Source organism: Sphaerodactylus townsendi, linkage group LG10, assembly GCF_021028975.2.
Source record: "Sphaerodactylus townsendi isolate TG3544 linkage group LG10, MPM_Stown_v2.3, whole genome shotgun sequence".
Taxonomy (NCBI): domain Eukaryota; kingdom Metazoa; phylum Chordata; class Lepidosauria; order Squamata; family Sphaerodactylidae; genus Sphaerodactylus; species Sphaerodactylus townsendi.
Genome location: NC_059434.1, coordinates 9,766,916 through 9,792,973, shown reverse-complemented (window position 1 = coordinate 9,792,973; position 26,058 = coordinate 9,766,916). Strand labels below are relative to the sequence as shown.

The 26,058-nt window shown below is 46.3% G+C and overlaps 1 protein-coding gene across 2 annotated transcripts in view; it reads left to right on the top strand.

The window, feature by feature from the left end:
• Positions 1-26,058, top strand: part of PPARGC1A (PPARG coactivator 1 alpha) — an 854,414-nt gene that overhangs the window by 822,588 nt on the left and 5,768 nt on the right. For both annotated transcript variants that reach the window (XM_048509097.1, XM_048509096.1), the window contains 5 exons: positions 13,006-13,921; positions 15,650-15,754; positions 15,913-16,033; positions 24,179-24,300; positions 24,647-24,798. In XM_048509097.1, coding sequence (XP_048365054.1) covers positions 13,006-13,921; positions 15,650-15,754; positions 15,913-16,033; positions 24,179-24,300; positions 24,647-24,798 — 1,416 coding nt within the window. The remainder of the gene's footprint in view (positions 1-13,005; positions 13,922-15,649; positions 15,755-15,912; positions 16,034-24,178; positions 24,301-24,646; positions 24,799-26,058) is intronic.

Genomic DNA, 26,058 nt, shown 5'->3' with positions numbered 1-26,058 from the left:
TTTTAACACATTCGAGTAGGTATTAAGATGGTGGGAGAAAGAAAACTCAACAGGGCAATGACGGCCAGACCCAAGCACACCTGGGACGCTTCTGCTTTAAATGCCCCTTTGAACCCACATCTTGCTTATACTTTTAAATTTTGGAAGTACACTAAAAGCCTTGCGCTTGACTAAAATTTGACCTCATCTGCACACGCAACACAACAAAGTAGTAGATTGCACAGTGTGTGTCTACAAGTGTGGGGGTGGCATTTTTGAACACACACACACCCCTCACCGGTGTTTAGAAGCTTCGTGCTAGCAGCAAGCCAACATAGCATGCAAAAGAGCCTTTTTCCTTGATATGGTATTTTTCTAACTGCAAGGGATTTTCAGGATTGGAAAGTGATACTTTTTGTGTCTGTACTGTAGTACTCAATGATAGTGTAAGGAACTTGTAAAGTCCAGGCCAAAAGTAACATTTGAGTTCTTTATTGATCTGGCATTCTAAGTCAATCACAAGCAATGCGGGAACTGGCCTCCCAGAGAATGCTAATAAGGTTTATAAATATGAGATAATTTGTTAAAAATGATATGATAAAGAATTTTTTTCTCTTTTAGTATGCTGAGGTAATGTAACGAGAAAGATATGAAATGGAAGTTAAACGTTAGTTAAACATTAGTACTAATGAGGTACATTCTAGAAATGTTATTTCATATCTTGTATATTTGTCTTACTGTGTTTACATATGTATGTTTACAATGTTATATCATAAAATTCAATTTAAAAAAATAAGTAGTTTTCTCCAGTCCAGCATCTTAAGACTTCAGCCGCCTAAGTGCATTCTTTCCCTTCCCTTGTTTAGCTATGTTGTTTTAGGGTATAGGGTTGGGAACTTTCTGAGCCATTCCATTCTTGGTTGGACCAAGTGCCAGCTTTATATGTTTTATATGTTGGGCAACCCAATCCATAGCCCTGGGCGGCCGGGAACAGCGCCACTGCGGTGGCACCCTGCCACCTACAGAGTAGTCTGGGGACAGTAAAAAACCCCATCGCCAGAATGACCTCCATAGCTTAATGAACTTGTTTCTCCCATTTTGGAATGCTCTTCATTTAATCATCTTCTCTGTCTAATAAACATCAAGGGAAAGAACCATTTGAACAACTCCATGTTAATTCCACTTCTCCTAAGAGTAGGCTGACCAGACATCCCGCTTTTGGCGGGACAGTCCCGCCTTAAAACAATTTGTCCCGCGTTTTTTCAAGTGTCCCGATTTTTGGAAGGCTGCCACAATGCCTTCTGGGGTGCATAGCAGCGGTGCTCCTCTCTGCAGACAAGACGCCGCAGGAGCGCCATCGCCTTCTCAACGCTCCCATTTCCTGCCCTGTCACAGGGCGGGAAACGAGAGCGCCCCAGAAGGCAGTGTGCTCCTGCGGCTGCGTGCGCGCGGCCGCCCACCTACCCACCCGTCCTGGTTCACAAAGGTGACCAACTGGTCACCTTACCTAAGAGACCAAGACCCTCATTTTCCTATAGAGGTAACAACTCTATTGGCTAAAATTTTAGACAGAAGATCAACTGAAATTTGAATATGCTGTTTTTATTGCTTCCTTTCCTCAGCATATGGTTTTTTTAAAACCGAAGTTTATGTATGTAAAATTGAATGAATGCCATTAAGGATAATTTGAATTTGATGAATGGACTTATTCCATCCAAGTCCTTGGCCCAGGCTGCTGAGCAACTGGTCGCAAACCCTGGGGTGGAAGCTGATTTACATGAGCTGTACCCCGGGAATGCCTCCACCATGCCCCCACTGCTCAGACTGGGCTGTGTCACGTCCGGGTGTTTGGAGAGGCCACGGCAGCATATTTATTCCTCTTCCGGGGTAAATGCAAATCTGGGGAGGGCAAATCCATCAGTGTAGGCCCAGGCCACCTCCAGGAGTTGTTCCCTCTCCCCGGATTGGGCCATTAGTGTACCATTGTTTATTATAATTTTATGTATTGTTATTTTATTGTTTTATATTGTTGTGAGCTGCTGTGAGCCTGCTGCAGCGGAGGAGAACAAGATAAAAATCAAATAAATTCTGTATTCAAATCAAGCCTCGGTATGATGGGGCTTTTAAAAAAAACTGTATTAGTAGTTATTTTTCGCTCAATGATGCATTTCCTGTTGCAGTTCAGATTAAATGTCCCACAATGTGAAGCATCATAAGATTTCCCCCCCCCCAACCCCCTCACTTTCTCATTTTCTAGCACTCATTTATTTTAGGTTCCTGGCTTTTCTCTCAGCTCGTCTCTGTTCTCTCTCCTTATTCCTGTTCTCCCACTTCAACTTCCCTGTTAATTTTTTCCATTTTATAGCGCTGGACCCCCTTGTCTTGAATTTTTAACGGGGAAACAATTCAGCAGTGAATCGGAGACAAAGCTATTTGCAAGTAGCTGGTATGTTAGGCCAGGGTCATCGGCCTGACCGAGTGCAAGCCACACTTAAATCATCTCATGACAACGTTGCCCAGATTACCACGGCTTCACCTTAGGGGAAAGGTTTGCCACTGTTTGGCATTCTTTCATGGACTCCTTCCAACTCTTTCAAGACCTGTCTAGTTTTCTCCCATTGCCAGGGTCAGCCACTGGGATGTCTGGCTGTACTTTGCACGTAGAATGAATTAATGTACTTTGCGCGTAGAATGAATTAATAATTCTTACCAGAATCCCCAAAACATTAATTTTGAGCATCTGAGGACGTTTTGAGTTTCTGTTTCCCTAGTAGTTCTGTCCCCATGTCCAGAGGTGGGATCCAGCAGGTTCTCACAGGTTCCCGAGAGTAGGTTACTAATTATTTGTGTGTGCCGAGAGGGGGTTACTAATTGGTGATTTTGCCACGTGATGTTTGCCTTAGTTAATGCCCTCCTCCGTAGCAGTAGCGTGGGTATGAACTTCTGAAGCAGTCTAGCAGGAGGCAATACATCGGCGCTCGCGGCAGCCCACGCTTCGCATGCATTTGTTTCCCACTAAGGACTCCGCTGCTGCATCCTTGCTACAGCTCCGCCCAGGAATGCCCCCCCACCCCTGGAACGTCTCGCCACGCCCCTCATCGCGCGCCCTGCCCAGCTTCATTGGCGCTATGCCACAGTTTGAATCCCACCATCATGGGAACCTGTTACTAAAATTTTTGGATCCCACCACTGCCCGTGTCCCCCCCCCGGTTATGCCGTGAATGACTTTTAGAAAGGCCCCACAGAATAAAACGCAAGCCTGGCCACCGTTTAAGGATGAATTCCTTATATGTGTCTCTGCCTGCGAATCAGGTAGCCAACCACGACGTGGCACGTGTGGCACACATTGTATATTTTAGCACTTATTTTGAATAAAGCTTACTTTTTGCTTTTTCGGATGTAAACGTGGAGTCACTGGCAGCCGGTCATTCAAGACAATTCCCATAATATTTGTTCTCAGTCCTTTGTAACCAGTTGGAGTTGCCAACAGCCTGAAGAAAAGGTGTCTTGTCTCTTCAGTGAAAGCTTGATTTATGGAAATAAGCAGGCTTCATGGCATTGAGTTAAATAACTTCTCCTGGTGCATACCACCCCTGCAGCCTCTGTTAAAGGGACAGGACCCTTTTCCTCCAGGTTGTTGGCTGCTCTTACATTAACACATTAAAATACATAGGAGATCGGGGTGCGGAATGGTTGACAGTAACCTAGTGTTTTTGGTGGTGTTTCTAGTTTTATTTATTGCAAGATGTTTTTAAAGTGCTTTATCAAACAAAGCGGTTCTGAAAAAGAAAAGTTATACAGTAAAAGCAGTAAAAACCTCAACTGCTAGGGATTTTATCGATTGCATTATGACAGTATTACGGGGAAATTAGTCAAATATCCAGTCGTTCCCACTAATAGTCCTAACATAATAAGCAAGCAAAATATAATCATAATAGCAGCAGTTAAAAAGAAAACAGAAGCTGTTCAAATCCATTAAATTAGTTAAGAATGAAAATTAATCGAGCCAGCGAGAACTCTAATTATCGCCAAATGCCTGAGAATTTTTTTTTCTTGGAGTCTTCACCTGGTACCGAAAAAGCATGCACAGAGGCACCGGCCGAAAGACCTTGATGAACAGGCTCCAAATTTTTTAAACCAATTTCCATTCTTAGTTCTTAGGAAAAAAATGCTTGTGAAGCAGAAGTGAATAGAACAGCCGAAACCGGACTGGGCAGGCAAGTGGGACAGAACCACTCAGGCGCCACCTGGCCTTCTTCAAAGGGCTCCCCCATAACGTGGGAAGCCAAACAAAAAAACTGCCCCCGAGAATCCCCACATGGGGATAATGGAGATATGCCACAAAAACGTGGTCTATCACTGAGACTGGCTCCACCAGTGCACACGGGCTGGGCAGGCAGTGGAAGCGGACTGCTGGCTCCACCCCCTGGCCCACTCCCAGAATGCCCTGGCCACTCCAGGCAAGTATTCTAAGCTGGCAGGCCTAAGCACCAGTGATCGGGTGCTGCGGAGCCATGCGGTGCCTGCGCACCTGGGTAAGTCACCCTTATATAAAGCCGTGGTGCGACCGCACTTGGAGTACTGTGTTCAGTTCTGGTCGCCACATCTCAAAAAGGATATCGAAGAGATAGAAAAAGTGCAGAGAAGGGCAACGAGGATGATTGAGGGACTGGAGCACCTTCCCTATGAGGAGAGGCTGCAGCATTTGGGACTCTTTAGTTTGGAGAGGAGACGGCTGAGGGGGGATATGATTGAAGTCTATAAAATTATGCATGGGGTAGAAAATGTTGACAGAGAGAAATTTTTTTCTCTTTCTCACAATACTAGAACCAGGGGGCATCCATTGAAAATGCTGGGGGGAAGAATTAGGACTAATAAAAGGAAACACTTCTTCACGCAACGTGTGATTGGTGTTTGGAATATGCTGCCACAGGAGGTGGTGATGGCCACTAACCTGGATAGCTTTAAGAGGGGCTTGGACAGATTTATGGAGGAGAAGTCGATTTATGGCTACCAATCTTGATCCTCTTTGATCTGAGAATGCAAATGCCTTAACAGTCCAGGTGCTGGGGAGCAACAGCCGCAGAAGGCCGTTGCTTTCACATCCTCCATGTGAGCTCCCAAAGGCACCTGGTGGGCCACTGCGAGTAGCAGAGAGCTGGACTGGATGGACTCTGGTCTGATCCAGCTGGCTTGTTCTTATGTTCTTATGTTCTAAGTCACAAACCCCGCCCCACGCCGGCCGGCCTTTTTGCCCCTTTGGGAGGCAGGGTGGGCACCCAGAGATAGATCCAGAGATAGATCCAGCCCACCCACTCCGGATTGGGCCGCCCACTTTTCTGGCATGTTTAATGTCTTTTTAAAGGTATAAATATTTGGTGATAATATAATAGCAATGAACTTGCTCAAAACAGGATTTCATCCGCAACCTTGAAGTAGCATAAACACAGCATTAGATACGCTTGCTGTGCGACTGCTTTTATTTGCTTGCGGTGGTATATTAAATGTGCTATATTTTAATAATATTGGTGTTTGCATACTTCACAAGCATTTGCACTCCCTTTTCTGTTCTCGTTTTTGCAACTGAATTTCTGCTCTCTTATCTCCTCCTTGCAATAATAGGGTCGCCAGCCTCCCAAGATCTCTTGGGATTACAAACTGATTTCCAGGCCACAGAGATCTCAAATCCCAGACTCCTCAGACTCTACCCCCAAAACCCTACAGGTGTTTGCCGATCCAGAGCTATCAACCCTATTATTTTACACCGAGAACTCAGAGCAGTCTTTATAGGATTTGTTTCATGCAAAGAACTTCATAGTAGTTTGGTTTGTTTCAGTTGTAGGTTTTGTCTCCTCCCCTTGGTAACTGTTTAGCTCTGTTTACCAGGCTGATTCTTACTTGAGTCCATCTGCTAGTGTTTGCATATTTATCACTGAGCTCAGTGGATTAGAACACTCTCTCCAAACTGTGTTTACAATCCCAAAGTGTCTGTAAACCGGTAGTGTGCGAAAGAGGAAGAGTGATAAAATCAAGGGAAAGTTGTCCTGTATTTTTAATGTCGGTGCCGAGTCCATTTTTTTTGTTCTGAGCTGAATGTTGCCTTGGAACAATATTTCTTAGGTGCTGTGTGGTTTCCGGGCTGTATGGCCGTGTTTTAGCAGCATTCTCTCCTGACTTTTCGCCTGCATCTGTGGCTGGCATCTTCACATGATCCTCTGAAGATGCCAGCCACAGATGCAGGCGAAACGTCAGGAGAGAATGCTGCTAGAACACGGCCATACAGCCCGGAAACCACACAGCACCCCAGTGATTCCGGCCGTGAAAGCCTTCGACAATATTTCTTAATCGGGCTGATCTTGGTCACCATGAAAGGCAGTTCTTCCATACAAATTGTTCACCGGTCTTTTGGGCTGGATCCTGCCCAGCCATTCAGCTACCAGTGGCTCTGATCTCCGATTCAAGGACAGGATCCATATCACCTCACTTAGCATTTTCAATGGTTCAGAACCAAATCTATCTTTTATTTCATCTCAAGTGTCCACGCCTTGCAATTCCCACCTCTTCTCCATCCCTGAATAAGTGGGTACCCGGTCTCTTTTGGGGGGATTGTCCAACATTGATGAAAAATTTTCCTTGTCCAGTCCAAATCCTATAGAACACGTTTCATTGGGATTAATTAGCTTTGTTGTGTCATTACTTGTATGGTAAAAAATGAAGAAGCATACTCATTCTGCATGACATAGGCATCCACTATACAAATATACCCACAGATAGTACTTCTTTCTATGGAAAGTGAAGCCTTCAGGTTAAGAGATGTGGGAAGGCCGTTGACAACAGATTATGTGAAGCTGCCGTGCTGAGTTGGCCCATTGGTTCAACTAGCTCAGTGACCCTCAACGTGGCATTTCCTGGCCCCGGCTTCCTCCATCACTTGAGATTTCCTTTCCAGTGTAGATGCCGAACTGCTATGCTCTAAGAAGCAACTGTGTTAGGGTCTGTTGCTCCAGTCATCAAACGAGACTCAAGAAGGTTTCAAGAGCTTTATTGGTACCATGTCAGCCCAGGGCTCAGATAGCCGAAACTGAAGTTTGGCTCTCTGGCCTCTGGTATATACCTGTAAGTTACAGTATGGTTCAACCAGAGGTGGGATCCAGCAGGTTCTCACCAGTTCCCGAGAGTGGGTTACTAATTATTTGTGTGTGCCGAGAGGGGGTTACTAATTGGGTCTGCTTTTCCATTAGAAATTCCATTAGGTCCAAAAATCATAAAGTCCTGTTGTTTCCTATGTGGCTGGTTAGCGAAGGTAGAAAACGGGATAATTCTCCCTGTTGGGCTGTTTTAAAAACATGTTTTAGAAATATGGTAAAGTTCCTTGTTTAAGGAAAGTATCCTTCTTTTGATTTCTAGAAACAAAATTGGCATTTGAAAAGTTTTAAGCATTTGACAGGCAGTCAATTAGGAGGGAGAAGTAGTTGTTTCTTGTTGGCAGGAGACGAGGGACTTTGCTAGAATGAGCTTAAATTATGGACAGAAAGATACCAGCTGGTCAAAGTCGGTTATCGCTGCCACTGGCCTCGGAATGCCTCGGGTCATCACCGTCAGTGTCCCCACCCAGCCCCATTGGCGCTACGCCGCTGTTTGAACCCCACCACCATGGGAACCTGTTACTAAAATTTTTGGATCTCACCACTGGGTTCAACCCATAATCCCCCCCACCTTCACATCCCCATAATATCAGCATTATAAAGGACGGTGGGAACAGAAGCATTGTTTACGGACAAGCAGTTCACTCAAGGCAGATAAGAGTGAACGTTTAAGCACTCTTGACTAGTTACATGCGAGCAGGGGGAGGCCTCCTTCGCCTCGGACCATGATAACGGCTGGGCCAGCTGGGGCCTTGATGCGGACGTGCAAACTGCCAGGCCAAGAATGGCGCAGGCCTGACAAACTGCCAGCAGCCAATGCAGACACAACCCAAGTTATCAACGAGGAGAGCATTCCACTGGTGGCCATCATGCCAGTGTAATACCTGTATTGTGTGACTTGTCCTCCACCTGCTCCCAGTTACCACTGTGGTTCCATCTAGCTGAGCGATCCTCAACATGGTGCTCACTGTTGTGTCTCCTGGTACCCACTTTCTCCTCAAACACACTGGATAGCAGCTAAAAACACATGGCCTTTTATCTAAGAGTAATCGTCCCTTTTGGCTTTTTAAAAGTTAGGAAGAACCAGTGGTGGGATCCAAAAATTTTAGAAACAGGTTCCCACAATGGTGGGATTCAAACTGTGGCGTAGCGCCAAAGGGGCTGGGCGTGGCACGGCGGGGGCATGGCCAGGCATTCTGGGGACGAGGTATTCCTGGGTGGAACTGTGGCAAGGACGCAGTCACTGCGCAGGTCCTTGGGCAGGAAACGAATGCACACAGTCGCAGGCTGCCACACACGCCGGTGCACCTCTTGCTAGACTGCTTCAAGTTCTGCGCGCTACTGCTGAGAGGAGGGGCGTAACTAAGGCAAAAATCACGTGGCAAAATCACCAATTGGTAACCCCCTCTCGGCACACACAAATAATTAGTAACCTACTCTCAGGAACCTGTGAAAACCTACTGGGTAGAACTTTTATGCGTGCAAGGTTTAATTGCTCCTTTTCAGTGGTTTTGCTGGGTCGTCTGCTCAGGATCCCTTTTTCAGACCAGCTGTGTCTCTGCCCCCTTTAGTCAGTTGATTCCTTGGTACAAATCCTTCCACAACGCCCTCATGCTTTCCGACTTAGGCTAAAATGGATTGTGCCATGTTTTATTAAATGGACCATGCTTTCTCAAGCAACTTTAGAGCAAAAGGTTCAGTTCCTCTTAGAGGACTCTGACCCTCAACATACTGATTTTGTCGTTTTTTAGAGGCTGCAGAGAAGAGGTGTTTTTATATATAGGTCTTATTTAAGGTTTATAGTTTTGTTGTTGAAGACCTCAGCCTAAGGATAGGGGGTTTGAAGGAAAGAAAGATACTCTAGATCAGGGGTAGGGAACCTTTAACACTCAAAGAGCCATTTGGACCCGTTTTCCATGGGAAAAGAAAGCACTTGGAGCCGCAAATAATTTTTGACATTTAAAATAAAGATAACACTATATATATTGGGGTTTTTAAACTTTTACTCCGCTCACTCTGAGAAGCGCATGGATGCGTCCGCCCTGCTGCCTGCAGGGCAGGCAAGGATGGGGCCAGCGGCTCGGTCTCGCTGGCTGCCGGGAAAGCGCCCGCCCCGCTCCAACGGGGCAGGTGAGAGGGGAAGCCCGCGGCAAGGAGGGGGCAGCGGCTCAGCTCATGGAGCCGTAGTGCAAGGGCAGAAGAGCCACATGCCGCTCTCGAGCCGCAGGTTCCCTACCCCTGCTCTAGATAGCAGCATGAAAGCCATGATGGTGGACTGCTTGTGATAGCAACCTACATACTGTGTTGTAGATTGCTATTGGGATGTACCTTAGGTGAAGGGATGTATGTTGTGCTTAAGGGTGGGAAGTTTCTAGGAGTTGAGCATGTACAGAGTGCAGCTGCTGCTCAAAGGCTGAACAGGACTAGTTTCTCAAGTTATGGGAAGATGTTCATTTCCTTGGATATATTTTGCTGTACTGGGACTCTCAATTTTGCATTGTAACATTGAAGTAGAGTTGAAATGCTATAGCACATTCTCTGCATCAGGGAGGAAACACAATACCCGAACTTTCTGATTGAGGAAGTCTCCGTTGTTGGATATTTCTGAAATTGCTCAACCAAACTACCGTATATACTCATGTATAAGTCGACTTGCATATAAGTCGAGGCACCTAAATTTACCACAAAAAACTGGGAAAACTTATTGACTCATGTATAAGTCGAGGGTGGGAAATGCAGCAGCTACTGGTAAGCCCTGATTCTCCCTTTAAATCCACTCAGAAGGGGGCGTGATTTAAAGAGAAAATCTGGGGAAAATTTGAGGGTGCCTGTCATGGGAGGAATGTTTATGTTAGCAGTACCAACATTTCAGAGTATCTTTAGGAGACTTCGATGATAATTTCACCTGTTTAGTGAAGGTACATTATGGGTGTTCCAAAGTTATGGACCCTCAAAAGGGTAGCCCCATCTACTATTAGCTTCCATTGGAAACAATGGGGGATGGGAGCACCCACTTTGCAGATTCATAACTTTGGACCCCCTGAACCAAACATCACCAAACCTGGCTGGTATCAGCAAGAGATTCTCCTGATGATACCAGCCAGGTTTAGTGAAGTTTGGTTCAAGGGGTCCAAAGTTATGGGCCCTCAAAATGTAGCCCCATCTACTATTAGCTCCCATTAGAAACAAGGGGGAATGGAGCATCCCCTTTGGGGGTCCATAACTTTGGACCCCCTGAACCAAACTTCACAAAACTTGGGTGGTATCATCATGAGTGTCACCTGATGATAGCCTGAAATTTTGGTGCCGCTAGCCTAAAAACTGCACCCCCTGGCAGCCGTCAAAGTAAAAATCCTAAAATATTTTTTAAAATACACCTCACTTGCGAATAAGTCGAGGGGAGCTTTTTCAGCACAAAAAATGTGCTGAAAAACTCGACTTATACACGAGTATATACGGTATGTCAAAAACGCAAAACTGTCTTCCATTAACAGCGTATTTTATGAAACCAAAGGGAAACTCAAAGAGTTGCCGACGTTTACTGTGCAAAAACATCAGCTGCGGGCTGAAAGCGTTGACTTCTTTCATTTTCGGGATGTTGGTGTCTTTGTGTGTGATCTTTCATCTTTGCGAAGAGATCTACTGTAGTGAATTAACATCGTGCTTGTGGGGAGGAGCGGAGATCCTGGTACCTGCTTATCTGACATTTGTCTCCTTTGTATTTACTTCAGCCTCTATTTGCTAAACCTCAGGTAAATTCCAGCTTCTCTCCCTCACGATGCTTGCTGGTATTCAAACACCCTTTATGTTGATTAGTTGTCGTTTCAGTAGTAACGCAGTTGTTTGTGGCACGTTCTGTCACAGAACTGTATTTCAGGAAAATGGTTAACTCTTCTGCTGCATAAACACCTTCTGCATATAAAAGCAAATATTTGCTCCCTGAAGGTCTTCCTGAGGCAAGGCCAAAATTAGTTCTCTTGGACTGAAAAGCCAAGCTTTCTGCAGGGGTAGCTTGGCCCTTTGTGTGTGTTTTTGTGTGTGTGTGTCGTCAAGTCTCGGCTGACCTATGGCAACCTGGTAGGGTTTTAAGGCAAGAGACTTTCAGAGGTGGTTTGCCATTGGGCGTTTCCCCATCTTCACTACCTACCCCCCCCCCATGCCGCAGCACGCCGTCTTCAGCGCGCGTCGCTTCTACGCTACCAGGTAGTCCCTTTAATGCACCGCGTGCTCCGGGCGCTGGGTCATCAAAAGGCGCATATAAGAGCGCCAGGGACGTTACAGGTTGAGGGGGTGCGACAGCGTTGTCGCCACCCCAGTAGTGGGGAGTGCCAGGGGACCCCGCGCTACTTGAGGAGAGTAGCACGGGGCTTAAGGTAAGTGGGGAAAGGCCCATTGTCTGCCTCTAAATTACCAGAAAAATTCCTGGAGGGGCACTGCTCTGGAGTGTTCCTGGTATCCAGGAGTTGGCCAACCACCTTCCGCGGACCTGCTCAGCTTGTAATGCCCATGCGCTATTTAATTGCCCCCACCAGCCTGTTGTTTTGTGTCTAACCAGTGCCTTTGCATCAAGTTCCCTTTTCTCCAAGTGTTTGTCCACTAAATATTTCGGCTTTCAGAAGCCTTTAGATGTTGGATGAGAAGGAACTATGTAAAGTTTTTAATTTCCTCACTGTGTGTTTTGTATAATGAATCCCACTGAAGCTGTGTGTGTGTAAAGTGTCGTCAAGTTGCAGCCGACTTACGCTGACCCCATAAGGTTTTAAAGGCAAAAGACGTTCAGAGGTGGTTTGCCACTTCCCTCCTCTGCATAGCGACCCTGGACTTCCTTGGAGGCCTCCCATCAAAATACTAACCTGGGCCGACCCTCCTTAGCTTCTGAGATCTGACAAGATTAGACTAACCTGAGCCGACTGAAGCTAAACAGGTGCAATTTTTAAAAAGAAAAAAATATAATCTAAAACTGTGGATATGGACCATGAAGATAGCGCTGGACTGCAAAATATTTTTACATGTAATCCCTGGTGGCAAAACCAGGATAATGTGTATTGGGTCATCTTTTGCATCTGAAACATTAAATGTTCCTACATTTAGTGGATTACGTTTTGAGGCCTTTTCTCAGTTCTCCTTTGGCCAATTCTGGTAAGGAAAGAAACGACGTTTGCTCCTTCCTCGTGATTGTGGACTCATTGTACCACTCATTGTAAGAAGGAATTGAAATGTGGCCTTCTTGGCTCTTACATCCGAGCCTGATACCATCTGATGGGACTCGCCGATCCTCCCTTTGGGAAAGGATTTAATAATGGGTAGCTGGGCGCCACCTACATCTATAATTATCAGCATCACAGTTAGTCTTTCGCTGCTTTTACAGATTTTAATTAAATTATGATGGTTTTATGATTGTATTTATGTTGTACACCGCACATGTTGTACACCGCCCGGAGCCCTTCGGGAATAGGGCGGTATAAAAGTCTAATTAATTAATTAATTAATTAATTAACCCACACTGTTAAAAGGATTGGTAGGAAACTGCTCATAGTAACTTCTGTTTATTGTTACACAAAAGTAAAGTCCCTGTCCTCTTGGCATGTACAGTCTAAATAATGGACATGATATTGTGTCAACCGTAGTGGATTGAGGGAGAAAGATGGAGATAATAATTCAGAAAGATGATGATAATTCAGATCAGTTATCTGTAGTCTTTTTTTTCAGTTAGGAAGGAAGGTTAGGGGGTTAAACCAAAGACTTCCAAGGGAAGATGTGGTTTGAGTTGGGGTTTTGAGTAGGAAGAGAGGTAGTATAATGTCCTGAAAACCTGGATGTTGGAGGATGTAGCCTAGAGTTCACATATTTGTGGTTTTTCCCCCCGTTTGCTTTTTCTCAGGCCTAACTCCACCAACGACCCCTCCTCACAAAGCCAACCAAGACAACCCTTTTCGGACTTCACCAAAGCCAAAGTCAGCGTGCAAGACTGTTGTGCCATCTTCCAAAAAACCCCGCTGTAGTGAGTCTTCCAGCTCTCAAGGACATAACTTGCTTCGGAAGGGTCCGGTGCAGTCAGAGCTATATGCACAACTCAGCAAGACGACGGTCCTGTCCGTCGGCCATGAGGAGAGGAAGACGAAGCGGCCCGGTTTGCGGCTGTTTGGTGACCATGACTACTGTCAATCCGTTAACTCGAAAACAAAAGTACGTATCGGCCTCTCCCAGGAACTTCAGGATTCTGGACTAGTAGCGTTAAACGGCTGCTTGCCGGGGCGGCAATGCCACATTTGTTCTCCCTTTGACCCACTCAACCAGTATGGCAAGAGAGAGCCGTCACAGGTGAGCAAATGGGATTTGCAGCAGAACAACCGGAAACAGCTCCAAGACCAGGAAATCCGAGCCGAACTCAATAAGCACTTTGGCCACCCGAGCCAAGCTGTTTTTGAGGAAGAGCCGACGAAGAGCAGCGAGCCGAGGGACATCGATTGTAGCAACGAACAATTCTCCAGACTACCTATGTTTATCCATTCGGGGCTGCTAATGGATGGCCTTTTTGATGACAGTGAAGAAGAAAGTGACAAACTGTGCTGCGCGTGGGATGGGACGCAAACCTACTCCTTGTTTGACCTGTCGCCCTCTTGCTCCTCCCTTAACTCTCCGTGCAGAGATTTGGTGTCTCCGCCCAAGTCCTTGCTTTCTCAACGATTCCAAAGGATACAGTCTCGATCAAGGTCCTTTTCTCAGTGCAGGTCTTGCTCCCGCTCTCCATATTCCCGATCGAGATCAAGGTCACCGTGCAGTAGATCCTCTTCAAGGTACCGTTTAGAGAGAATGGCTGCAGAAAACGGGGTGTGGTGGAAATGGAGAGCCAGCTCACAGGAAATACAGTCCTCAAGGACCCTAGTATGATCACCTTTTATCAGCAAGTGTGGCACTGAGACTGACAACTTATCTAATAAATACGTCATCATCTATATACTAATAGCAAAGTCAGCCAGTGTTAAGAAGAAGAAGAAGAGTTTGGATTTATATCCCCGCTTTCTTTCCTGCAGGAGACTCAAAGGGGCTGACAATCTCCTTGCCCTTCCCACTCTCAACTAACTCAGCCCCACCTACCTCACAGGGTGTTTGGGGATCATTAGAAAAGGAATTGATAATAAAAATGCAAAGATTGTCATGCCCTTATATAAAGCAGTGGTGCGACCGCACTTGGAGGACTGTGTCCAGTTCTGGTCGCCGCATCTTAAAAAGGATATTGAGGAGATAGAAAAAGTGCAGAGAAGGGCAACGAGGATGATTGAGGGACTGGAGCACCTTCCCTATGAGGAGAGGCTGCAGCGTTTGGGACTCTTTAGTTTGGAGAGGAGGCGGCTGAGTGGGGGATATGATTGAAGTTCACAAAATTATGCATGGGGTAGAAAATGTTGACAGAGGAGGAAATTTTTCTCTCTTTCTCACAATACTAGAACCAGGGGCATAAGCATTGAAAAATGCTGGGGGGAAGAATTGGGGACTAATAAAAGGAAACACTTCTTCACGCAACGTGTGATTGGTGTTTGGAATATGCTGCCACAGGAGGTGGTGACTTTGGCCACTAACCTGATAGCTTTAAAAGGGGCTTGGACAGATTTATGGAGGAGAAGTCGATTTCATGGCTACCTTTGATCCCTCCTTGATCTGGAGATTGCAAAATGCCTTTAACAGACATTCAGGTGATCGGGAGCAACAGCCGCGAGAAGGCCATTGGGCGCTCTCACATCCTACATGTGAGCTCCCAAAGGCACCTGGTGGGCCACTGCGAGTAGCAGAGAGCTGGACTAGATGGACTTTGGTCTGATCCAGCTGGCTTGTTCTTATGTTCTTATGTTTGTTGTGAGGAGGGGGGGAGGGAACGAAGTTTGTAAGCCCATTTGAGTCTCCTTGCAGGAGAGAAAGGGAGGATATAAATCCAACTCTTCTTCTTTTTCTTCTTAAATCATGCCCTGCTAGTAGGCGTCTCAGAATCTGGCTAGCTACTTCTAGAGTCAGATTTCTGGATTAGATAGTCCGATCCTGCAGACAAGTTCTGATAATGTTAGATGGTTAGGCCAGTTATCATGGGAAACTCTCCAAATAGCAGGGGAGAAATGATGGATTTGTTTTTAATGGAGCTGATAGGAACCTAATGTGAATTACTGATAATAAGATGTCAAAACAAATGTTTCTTTAGGGTGTTGTGGTTGTATGGCTGTTTTCCAGGAGCATTTTTTTCCTGATGTTTCACCTGCATTTTCAGGAGAAAATGCTACTGGAACATGGCCATACAACCCAAAAACCCCACAACACCCTAGTGCCGTGGTGGTGAACCTTTGGCACTCCAGATGTTATGGACTACAATTCCCATCAGCCCCTGCCAGCATGGTCAATTGGCCATGCTGGTAGGGGCTGCTGGGAATTGTAGTCCATAACATCTGGAGTGCCAAAGGTTCGCCACCATTGCCCTAGTGATTCTGGCTGTGAAAGCCTTCGCCAATAAAATGTTTCTTTTCTATTTCTCCTAACAGATCTCCGTATTATCATGAGTCTGGTCACTGTAGACCCCGGGCATATAGAAGTTCTCCCTTGTATTCAAGATCACGATCCAGATCACCATATAGCCGTAGACCCCGGTAACGTACTGTGCCATGTCTATACCTATTTCACATTTTTAACGCAGTGCTTTTGTGGGTGGGGGGGGGGTTGCGAGCCAAAAAACCATGCTCGCTCCTTCATTGTACCTCTGGGAAATTCGGCAGTATGATTTAATGATTAAGTTGTGTCTTCTTAGATATGACAGCTATGAGGAATATCAGCATGAAAGGCTGAAGAGGGAAGAATACCGCAAAGAGTATGAAAAACGGGAATCGGAAAGGGCCAAACAAAGGGAGCGGCAGAGGCAGAAAGCGATTGTAAGCGCTATGCAGATGACTTTCATCTTGAAAGAGATTTGTTTTCCTTGTGTAGATGATTATTTTTTTAAAAAAAAACTCTTAAGACTTTTCTGTGACTTTTCCCGCCTTCCAATTGAACAAACAAAATGCACAAGCTAATCTCCTCGCCTGCGCTTCTCCGTAATGCTGATCTCTCGTGCTCCACCGTGCTTTCGTCTTAATGCTCACTTTGCCTTTAAAATGTAATATTTTAAAGCTCCTGTAAATCATCGCTTACTCTATTCAATAGTCATTGAACGTTATATTAGAAGAGGGTTTTGTTATAGATTGTCAGCGGTAAAGTAGCTTCAAATTTCGATGACACATGGATACGTAGAAATATATAAATCCTCCATGGATACAGACTCTTGGATGATGTGAATGGAACAGTAAATGAGTTTGTACATCTGGGTTCATCTCGTGAGAGATATTCATGACCTACCGGTAGTTTTTTAACTACCCTGACCGGGATAGCCCAGGTGTGCCTGATTTTGTCAGATCTCCGAAGCTAAGCAGGGTTAGCCCTGGCTACTATTTAGATGGGAGACCTCTAAGGAATACCAAGGGGATGCAGAGGCAAGGAGTGGCAAACCACCTCTGAATGTCATGCCTCTGGACGGTTCGATAACGAGACTTGGTGATCAGACAATTTCTTTTACTGAAAACGGTATCTGAAAAAGGTATTTAGGAGCAGCAGTGGCGTAGTGGCTAAGAGCAGTGGCTAAGAGCAGGTGCATTCTGATCTGGAGGAACTGGGTTTGATTCCCAGCTCTGCCGCTTGAGCTGTGGAGGCTTATCTGGGGAATTCAGATTAGCTTGTGCACTCCCACATGCCAGCTGGGTGACCTTGGGCTAGTCACAGCTTCTCGGAGCTCTCTCAGCCCCACCTACCTCACAGGGTGTTTGTTGTGAGGGGGGAAGGGCAAGGAGATTGTCAGCTCCTTTGAGTCTCCTACAGGAGAGAAGGGGGGGATATAAATCCAAACTCCTCCTCCTCCTCCTCCTCCTCCTCCTCCTCTTCTTCTTCTTCTTCTTCTTCTTCTTCTTCTTCTTCTTCTTCTTCTTCTTCTTCTTCTTCTATTGCCAGAACTGAAGTGAAGCGCCAAAACATCCTCCGTTATACCCCACTCCATCCCCTTCCACGTCACAGAACACCACCCCCTCGGTACCAGTTCCCATGTGGGTGAGGGGGGATGGTACCCCTTAAATCTCACAGGAAGGAGACCACACGGCCCTCATTTAGGCCAGAACAACCCACACTCCCCAGTTCTTTGAAGTGCAAAAACCAGCAGGTGTCCGGAGAGCAGGTGAGGCTCTCTTCCTCAGTGCATTGTCTTTATTCTTTGAAGAAGCAAAGGGGGATGTCGTGGCAGTCATGTATTTAAATAAGGACAGGGAAGGACTGTGAGGCCAAAGCAAAGACTCCTGAAGAGATTCCCTCTTCCTAAGTAGTGTTGTGGTTTTGGCACTGCAGTGCAGAGGCAAAGCAATTAATTTGATGGATGTGATGCCATCTTGGGTGTCTTAGAATGTCTTAGGGTTGGGACAGATCCATTTTAGAAAGCTGCTGATAAACCAAAACAATATAGATTTCATTGGAAGAATAACAGAAATGGCATTTAAACAGTAGTGGCTAAAATACAGCGAGGTCTTGAATCCTTCCATTTCTATGTCTTGGCGGACTGCTTGGATGGTAATTCCACGTAGTAAAGTCAAGAAGAAGGGCTTGTATCCTACTACTCTTTTTCAGATTCAAAGCCTTCCTCCACTTCAAGAACCCTTCTTCTGACTGAAGATGATTTTAAAAAATTAGATACAGATATGCAGCGTGTGCAATGGTTTGCCACTCTGCTTAGCAAAAAGGAAAGTCTTCCACTTAAGAGATTCTTAAGTGATGTAGTGGTTAGGAGCAGAAGACTCTAATCCAGTGGTTCTCAACCTGGGGGTCGGGACCACTTTGGGCAGACCTGGGCATTATACGGCCCGGGGGCCACATCCGGCCCGCCGGATGACCCTGACTGGCCCCCCTGCCGTGCTGGGGAGCGAGGCGCTTTTGAAAGCCCCGCAGAAGCCGGTTGCCTTGGCTGCCGGCTTCTGCGGGGCTTTCAAAAGTGCCTCGCCCCCCTGATTTTGGTCCGGCCCTCCACAATATTTTCTGTTTCTTATGCGGCCCCATGGAAAAAATAATTGCCCACCCCTGCCTTTGGGGGTCGAACGACCCTTTCACAGGGGTTGCCTAAGACTCTCTGCATCTGTGCTCTCCATCTGTAAAATGGATACATGTTAGGGTTGGGGGTCAGCACAACATGAGGAACTGTATTAAAGGGTCGCGGCATTAGGAAGGTTGAGAACCACTGCTCTAATCTGAACAACTGGGTTTGATTCCTCACTCCTCCACGTGAGCAGTGGACTCTTATTTGGTGAACTGGATTTGGTTCCCTGCTCCTGCACATGAAGCCTGTTGGGTGACGTCGGACTAGTCACAGTTCTCTCAGAACTCTCTCAGTCCCACCTGCATCTGTTGTGGGGAGCGGATGCAATTGTGATTGTAAACCACTTTGAGACTCCTTACAGGAGAGAAAAGTGGGATATAAAAACCAAATTGTCTTCTTCTCTTCCACTTAAGTTGGAGGACTGTTAGGTCTCAAACCTTAAGCCAATAAATGGACTCTATGTAGTTGATCAGTAGCGTTTAGTAGAAGAAGAAGAAGAGTTTGGATTTATATCCCCCCTTTCTCTTCTGTAGGAGACTCAAAGGGCTTACAATCTCCTTGCCCTTCCCCCCTCACAACAAACACCCTGTGAGGTGGGTGGGGCTGAGAGAGCTCCGAGAAGCTGTGACTAGCCCAAGGTCACCCAGCTGCCGTGTGTGGGAGTGTACAGGCTAATCTGAATTCCTCAGATAAGCCTCCACAATTCAAGCGGCAGAGCTGGGAATCAAACCCAGATCCTCCATATCAGAGTGCACCTGCTCTTAGCCACTACGCCACTGCTGCTCCTGGGAAGCATCAGAGCACCCAAGCTTGGCAAAGCCCTTTATCCCCCACCAAGTCCCCCCTCCCGAATTCCCAAGAAATTTTGAGAAACAGTCCCCGGAGCTGAGGCGCCCCAAGATTGGCAGCAGATAGTAAGGGAAAGCCACCTGGCTTCCTGCCCCCACGAGATAACAGCTCCTTTTCTCATGGGATCAGGGTGTCAGGGGAAAGCCTAGTTATCTACAAATGTCCCAGATGGCAGTGGTAACATATAACAGGCTAGTTACATATACAGTGGAACCTCAGTTTTCATTGCCTTCGGTTTTCATCGATTTCGGTTTTCATCGGTTTTTTCAATGAAAAATTTGTCTCGGTTTTCATCTATTTGCCTCGGTTTTAATCGATTTGCAGTAAGGTGCAGGGGTTTGTGGAGAAAAATCACCCGGACAAAGCCGTTGCAGGCCGTGTCTGCAACTTGTTTAATGACCATGTCTTGCCCCATTTCAGACCAATCTTAAAGAGGCGTCAGAAACAGACCTCTTTGGACAGCTTTCTGGTGCGACATTGGTCCACTGGCTCTGAAGCTGGTCCCAGTGTTATTGTTTGTTACTGTTTTCAGCATTAAACACTATGTTTATTCACCAAAATATGTGTTTTTGGTATGTTTTTTGGAGTGCCCAGAACGGATTAACTGGATTTACATTGTTTCCTATGGAAAAGTTTGCCTCAGTTTTCATCGGTTTTGGTTTTCATTGATTCTTTTCGGACGGATGACCAACGAAAACCGAGGTTCCACTGTATATTTTAGCAGCCTTTGATTTGTAGCGTTAAGGAATGGATCTCAATCACCTGGATACAATCAGTGGTGGGATTTAAATAATTTAACAACCGGTTCCGAACTTCTGGTGGTGGGACTCAGTGGTGGGATTACAACTGGTTCTTCAGACTGCACAAAAAATTAGCTACCGGTTCTACCGAATAGGGGCGAATAGGCTGAATCCCACCACGGGATACAATCCCTTTGACAAGAACATAAGAACATAAGAACAAGCCTGCTGGATCAGACCAGAGTCCATCTAGTCCAGCTCTCTGCTACTCGCAGTGGCCCACCAGGTGCCTTTGGGAGCTCACGTGCAGGAGGTGAAAGCAATGGCCTTCTGCTGCTGCTGCTCCCGTGCACCTGGACTGTTAAGGCATTTGCAATCTGAGATCAAAGAGGATCAAGATTGGTAGCCATAAATCGACTTCTCCTCCATAAATCTGTCCAAGCCCCTTTTAAAGCTATCCAGGTTAGTGGCCATCACCACCTCCTGTGGCAGCATATTCCAAACACCAATCACACGTTGCGTGAAGAAGTGTTTCCTTTTATTAGTCCTAATTCTTCCCCCCAGCATTTTCAATGGATGCCCCCTGGTTCTAGTATTGTGAGAAAGAGAGAAAAATTTCTCTCTGTCAACATTTTCTACCCCATGCATAATTTTATAGACTTCAATCATATCCCCCACTCAGCCGCCTCCTCTCCAAACTAAAGAGTCCCAAACGCTGCAGCCTCTCCTCATAGGACAGAGGAAGGTTTCACTCCTTGCTGTGTGGAATGGTCGGATACAACAAGAGCGGGCTATTTGAAAGCATCTCCACTGAGAGGTAGCTTTAGAGTTGGCCTGCATTTCTTCTCTGGGCCCTGACAAATTTACATTCCCTTTATAAGCGAGATTGTGAATGCCGCTGTGAGGAGTTAACCCTTCGCCGTCGGTTTTTCCTGCCCCTGCGTGCTTCTAGCTTTGAAGTAGCATTATGCAGAACAGAGTTTTCACACACCGTTTTCCTCACGTCTGTCACAGCAGCAGTGTAATCCTATTAGAATTACCAAAGAGTGACCAAAGCCTTTTCCAGGGTTGAAATGCACCGTATACCCCAAGTTAGAGTCAGCCCAGTTTCTTGAACAACATATGGAGCTTTGCCTTTTGAACTCTACATTTCTACTATTTGGTCATTTTTACTTATTCCTCTTAATTGTACTTTACTAAACCTCCCCCCCCACCCCCGATTCTGCCGTTTTGGCAGATTGCCCCTCCTCCTCCCCAAATGCAAAGAAAACAAGGCAATAACAGCCAAAAATAATCGCGCCTTGTGACGAATCTCCCGGAAGCATATGCAGTATTTATTCCCCTCACATTGCTCTATTGCATTTCCAGTGCTGGTGCGTGAAACATTACGCTCCCCCCAATCTAGATATATTATCTGAGAGGAAGTGTATTAGAAAGTCTGCTGTTCTGTTCTGCTCCATCTGGTCAGTCATTTAGGTTCAATAGCTGGTGTCAACCAAATTGTTTCTTATCAAGTGGTTCAGCACCGTTAAGTTTTTGTTTTGGGAAGACATTCTGAGGGGGGGGGGGAATTATTACTGTACATGTGCAATCTTTACTGTCCCCCAATTTATGAGCCGAATCCTGCCCTGCTCCAAGTCAGAGCCGTTAGGGATGGGGGGACCTAACAGAGAGCCAAGAAGCGTGAAAAAGAGATGGAAGCTCGGCTTCCATTTTCTTGGCATGCTGTTTGCTTATTTCAGGAGGGGAAGGTGTGCGGAAAGGTGTTCTTCATTCCTTGTTAGCAGCGTTCCTCGTCGTCATCATTTCAGGGACCAAATGGTAGTCAGGCAATGGCTCACAAACATTTTAGTTACGGTTGCAAGAAATCGATGGTCTGGTCTGAGTTATCAGTCAATTCTAACCCCTGACCCTGGAAGTGGAACTTTTCGACCTTTGTAGTCCTCAAAAACACCTGCCTCTTCCCATTATTCTCATCAGAAAATTTGTCAAATGCGCTTCAATCTGACAAAACTTGTGGGCTGCTCCAAACCGCAGAGGAGTTTTATCGGTTTATGTTAGGAGATATTTGGTCTTTGAATCTATCCCCTTGGCTATGAGTTTGAGGAAATGACCCAAGAGTCTCGGGGACGCAAGTGGGGTGTTAGATTTCAGCCTGTGTTGGAAAACAGGGACAGCCTGTCGCTGGCTATTGTGGGGTCTCAGGACGGTGTGACCGTGGTCTGGTAGTTCTTGCTGGGAACGTTTTTGCCTGCATGTATGGCTGGCATCTTCAGATGTCACAGTAAGATGTGCTTCACTCCATGATGCCTTATTGTGAAACACAGCTCACTGTGATATGCCTCTGAATACGCCATCCCTAGATGCAGGCGAAATGTTAAGAGCAAAGACTACCAGACCACGGCCACAAAACCCCACCACAGCCAAGTGGTTCCAGCCGTGAAACCTTTTGACAAAATCTGATTGGGAGACCATGTGATTTGGATGTCCAAGTTCTCCCTTGCCAGTCTGAAGGATCTCCTGTAAAAAGGCACCAGTCTGTGATACTGGGAGTTAAATAATCATGGTTTAGCTCAATGTGAAACAGCTTCATATGTTCACATGTACCCAGACCAGTTTAATCGGTCTGCACTTCCACCTGTTTCCAAGGTTGTATGATTCCGCAATAATGTCTACAGTCCAGTCTTCCCTGGAGCAAAAGTATTGGCCTTAGTGTGCCTGTTGAAGAAGATCCAATACTTTCCCATCGGCCATTACAAAGGGTTGTTACTTATCCATCCCTCTCCAGGATCGGGTTTGTCCACACTGTAAAAACCAAGTGGAGACTCTTGCTCACATTATACTCGACTGTCCGAGATATGTGGGCATTAGGAATTTCTCTCCCACTGGCCCTAGACCAGTGATGGCACACCTTTTCAAGACTGAGTGCCCAAACTGCAACCCAAAACCCACTTATTTATCTCAAAGTGCCAACACGGCAATTTAACCTGAATACTGAGGTTTTCGTTTAGAAAAAGCGGTTGGCTCCAAGGCGCGCATTACTTGGGAGTAAGCTTGGTGGTAGTCGGTGGCTTTGCTTTGAAGCAACCATGCAACTCTTCCAATGGGTGAATCACGACCCTAGGAGGGTTTACTCAGAAGCAAGCCCCATTGCCAGCAACCGAGCTTACTCCCAGGTAAAGGATAACGCCTTAGTTCTTCCCATGAAAATCAGTGGGGTTTAACAGCACTTGACAGGGTTACCTACATGTCAAGCCCAGCGGCCCAGGCCAGCCTAGATGTGTGTGTGTGTGGGGGGGTGATTTTCCACCCCCCCCCATGATGAACTCTATGCACACGTGCCCACAGAAAGGGCTCTGAGTGCCACCTCTGGCACCCGTGCCATAGGTTCGCCACAACTGCCCTAGACAAATCTGAAAGAGACTCTGGCAGTTCTGTTGTGGAACTTCTGTTAAACAATACAGATGTCATGCTCTTGGAAAAAGTGGCAAAATTTCTTTTACAAGTGACCTGCGTTTCGAATGTACTCTTGATTTGTACTTTATAAATGTCTGGTAACGCTCTAGAGCCTATTTTAAATGCCTAATAAAGGTTGGTGTGTTGTTAGCTTCAACGTACCCCTTTGTGGGGACAGCATCTTATTCTGACCATAGGGAACGTAGGCAAGTTAGGTGGTCTTTTATTTATTTATTTATTTCTTAAATTTCTATGCCGCCCCATCCCCGAAGGGCTCTGGGCGGTGTACAACATAAAATTCACACAATACTGAATAAAGAAGCTAATCATACAAAACACAGTAAACAAATAAACTAAGCTCCATCCAATTAATAAACCATAAAAACTTATTAAAACTCCATATAAACAGCGGTTAAAACAGTCAAATGAAAGGCGTCAAAAAACCCACATTTAAAACCTTCCCCCAAAAGGAGGAACGGTGGGCCCCTCAATATGAGGGCTACCTTGATGTAAAACAGAGCGAAGAGCAGAAAGGGGGCACCACATCAGCAGCTGGTCACCCCAAAGGCCCTGTGGAACAACACAGTCTTACAGACCCTGCGGAATTCGCCAAGATGGAGGAAGGGTGTTCCACCAGGCCGGGGCCAGGGCTGTAAAGGTCCTGGCCCACGTGGAGGCTAGCCGCATCATTGAGGGGCCGGGAACCACCAGCAAATTGGCCTCTGCTAAACGCAGAGACCAAGTAGGGACATATGGGGTAATGCGGTCAATTCATTGGGAGCATAAGTCACCCCAGTTTTATGTGCTTCTGTTCCAATGTTCGCCACTTATTCATGTGGAAATTCTGACCTCCTCCTCCCTGACAGGAAGAACAGCGCGTAATTTATGTTGGGAAAATTGGACCTGACATCACCCGAGCAGAACTGAGGGACCGGTTTGAAGTTTTTGGCGAAATTGAGGAGTGCACAGTGAATCTTCAGGATAATGGGTAAAATGAGCCTCTGAGATCATTCCTTGTTTTGACGATGCCATATTTATATGTTTAAAGAAGAGCTGGATGTCAGAGCTGACCCCCCAAATGCTGTGACTAATGACAGTCTTTTTAAGAGCCCTTCCCCCATCCCCCGCGCTCCCTTTATTTTTTAGTCCTGCTACAGTTGTGATTGTCTGTCCCAAAACTGAGTATCCCGATGGGAGAATTGTGCTGGAATGGAGGCACTGCTTTTTTATAGGAACGTTCTGAGCCCCTGTTGAATTCTTACTGCCCGAGAAAGGGTTACATGGCTGCTTTTTAATTTTCGCTCACAAAGGTTGTGTTTTCTTTCCAATTACAGGGACAGCTATGGTTTCATCACTTACCGCTACACCTGCGATGCTTTTGCTGCCTTGGAAAACGGATATACCTTGCGCAGGTCCAGCGAGCCTGGCTTAGAGTTGTATTTTTGCGGACACAAGCAATTTTGCAAGTCTAACTATGCAGACCTAGGTATGACCTTTACTGTTTTCGAAGTGAAGCGCTTAACACGAGGCCTGTCGTTTGGTTACACCAAAGGGGCGGTTTGTCCTTTTTCTTTCTTCCCTAGGGCTTCCTGAGGCAGAAGGAAAAAAATAGAGACGTTTGTCTGGAAGCTGAGTCAGAGCGCTTTTTCTAGACAGGCTGCACTTGAGGCAGCATGATGTAGCGGTTAAGGTGTCAGACTAGAACAGTGATGGTGAACCTTTTTGAGACCGAGTGCCCAAATTGCAACCCAAAACCCACTTATTTATCGCAAAGTGCCAACATGTCAATTTAACCTGAATACTGAGGTTTTAGTTTAGAAAAAACAGTTGGCTCCAAGGCCCATGTTACTCGGGAGTAAGCTTGGTGAAGCAACCATGCAACGCTTCAAATGGGTGAATCACGACCATAGGAGGGCTTACTCAGAAGCAAGCCCCATTGCCAGCAACTGAGCTTACTCCCAGGTAAAGGATCATGCCCAGGCCAGCCTAGGGGTGTGTGTGGGGGGGTGATTTTCTGCCCCCTCCCCACATGATGAACTCTTTGCACACGTGCCCACAGAAAGGGCTCTGAGTGCCACCTTTGGCACCCGTGCCATAGGTTCGCCACCGCTGGATTAGAATCTGGGAAAGCCAGGTTTGAATCCTCACTCTGCCACGACAACTTGCTGCGTGACCTGGGATGGTCACATATTTTCCGCCTCAACCTGGGCATGGATGAAAGACTTCCAAGAATTTCCAGGGCTACAGAGGCAGACAAGGGCAAACCTGGTCATCACTTCTGTTCATCTCTTGCATTGAAAACACAACGGGGTCACAATAAATCAGCTGTGACTTGATGGCACTTGACACACACAACCCACACACACACACTCTCGTTTCTGGTTCTGTGGAAGTTCACTTGGTAGTGGAAAGGGCTATCGCAGGGGTCTGCAACCTGCGTCTCTCCAGATGTTCATGGACTACAATTCCCATCAGCCCCTGCCAGCATGGCCAACTGTAGACTCTCTTGATTGTCTAATTATGTCTTGGGACCCTCTTGATCAGTGTTTCTCAACCTTCCCAATGCCATGACCCTCTAATACAACTACTCATGTTGTGGTGACCCCCAACCATAACATTATTTGTGTCTTGGTTCCTAATACCATCAGAAATATGTGTTTTCCGATGGTCTTAGGGGACCCCTGTGAAAGGGTCATTTGACCCCCAAAGGGGTCGCGACCCACAAGTTGAGAACCACTGCTCTTGA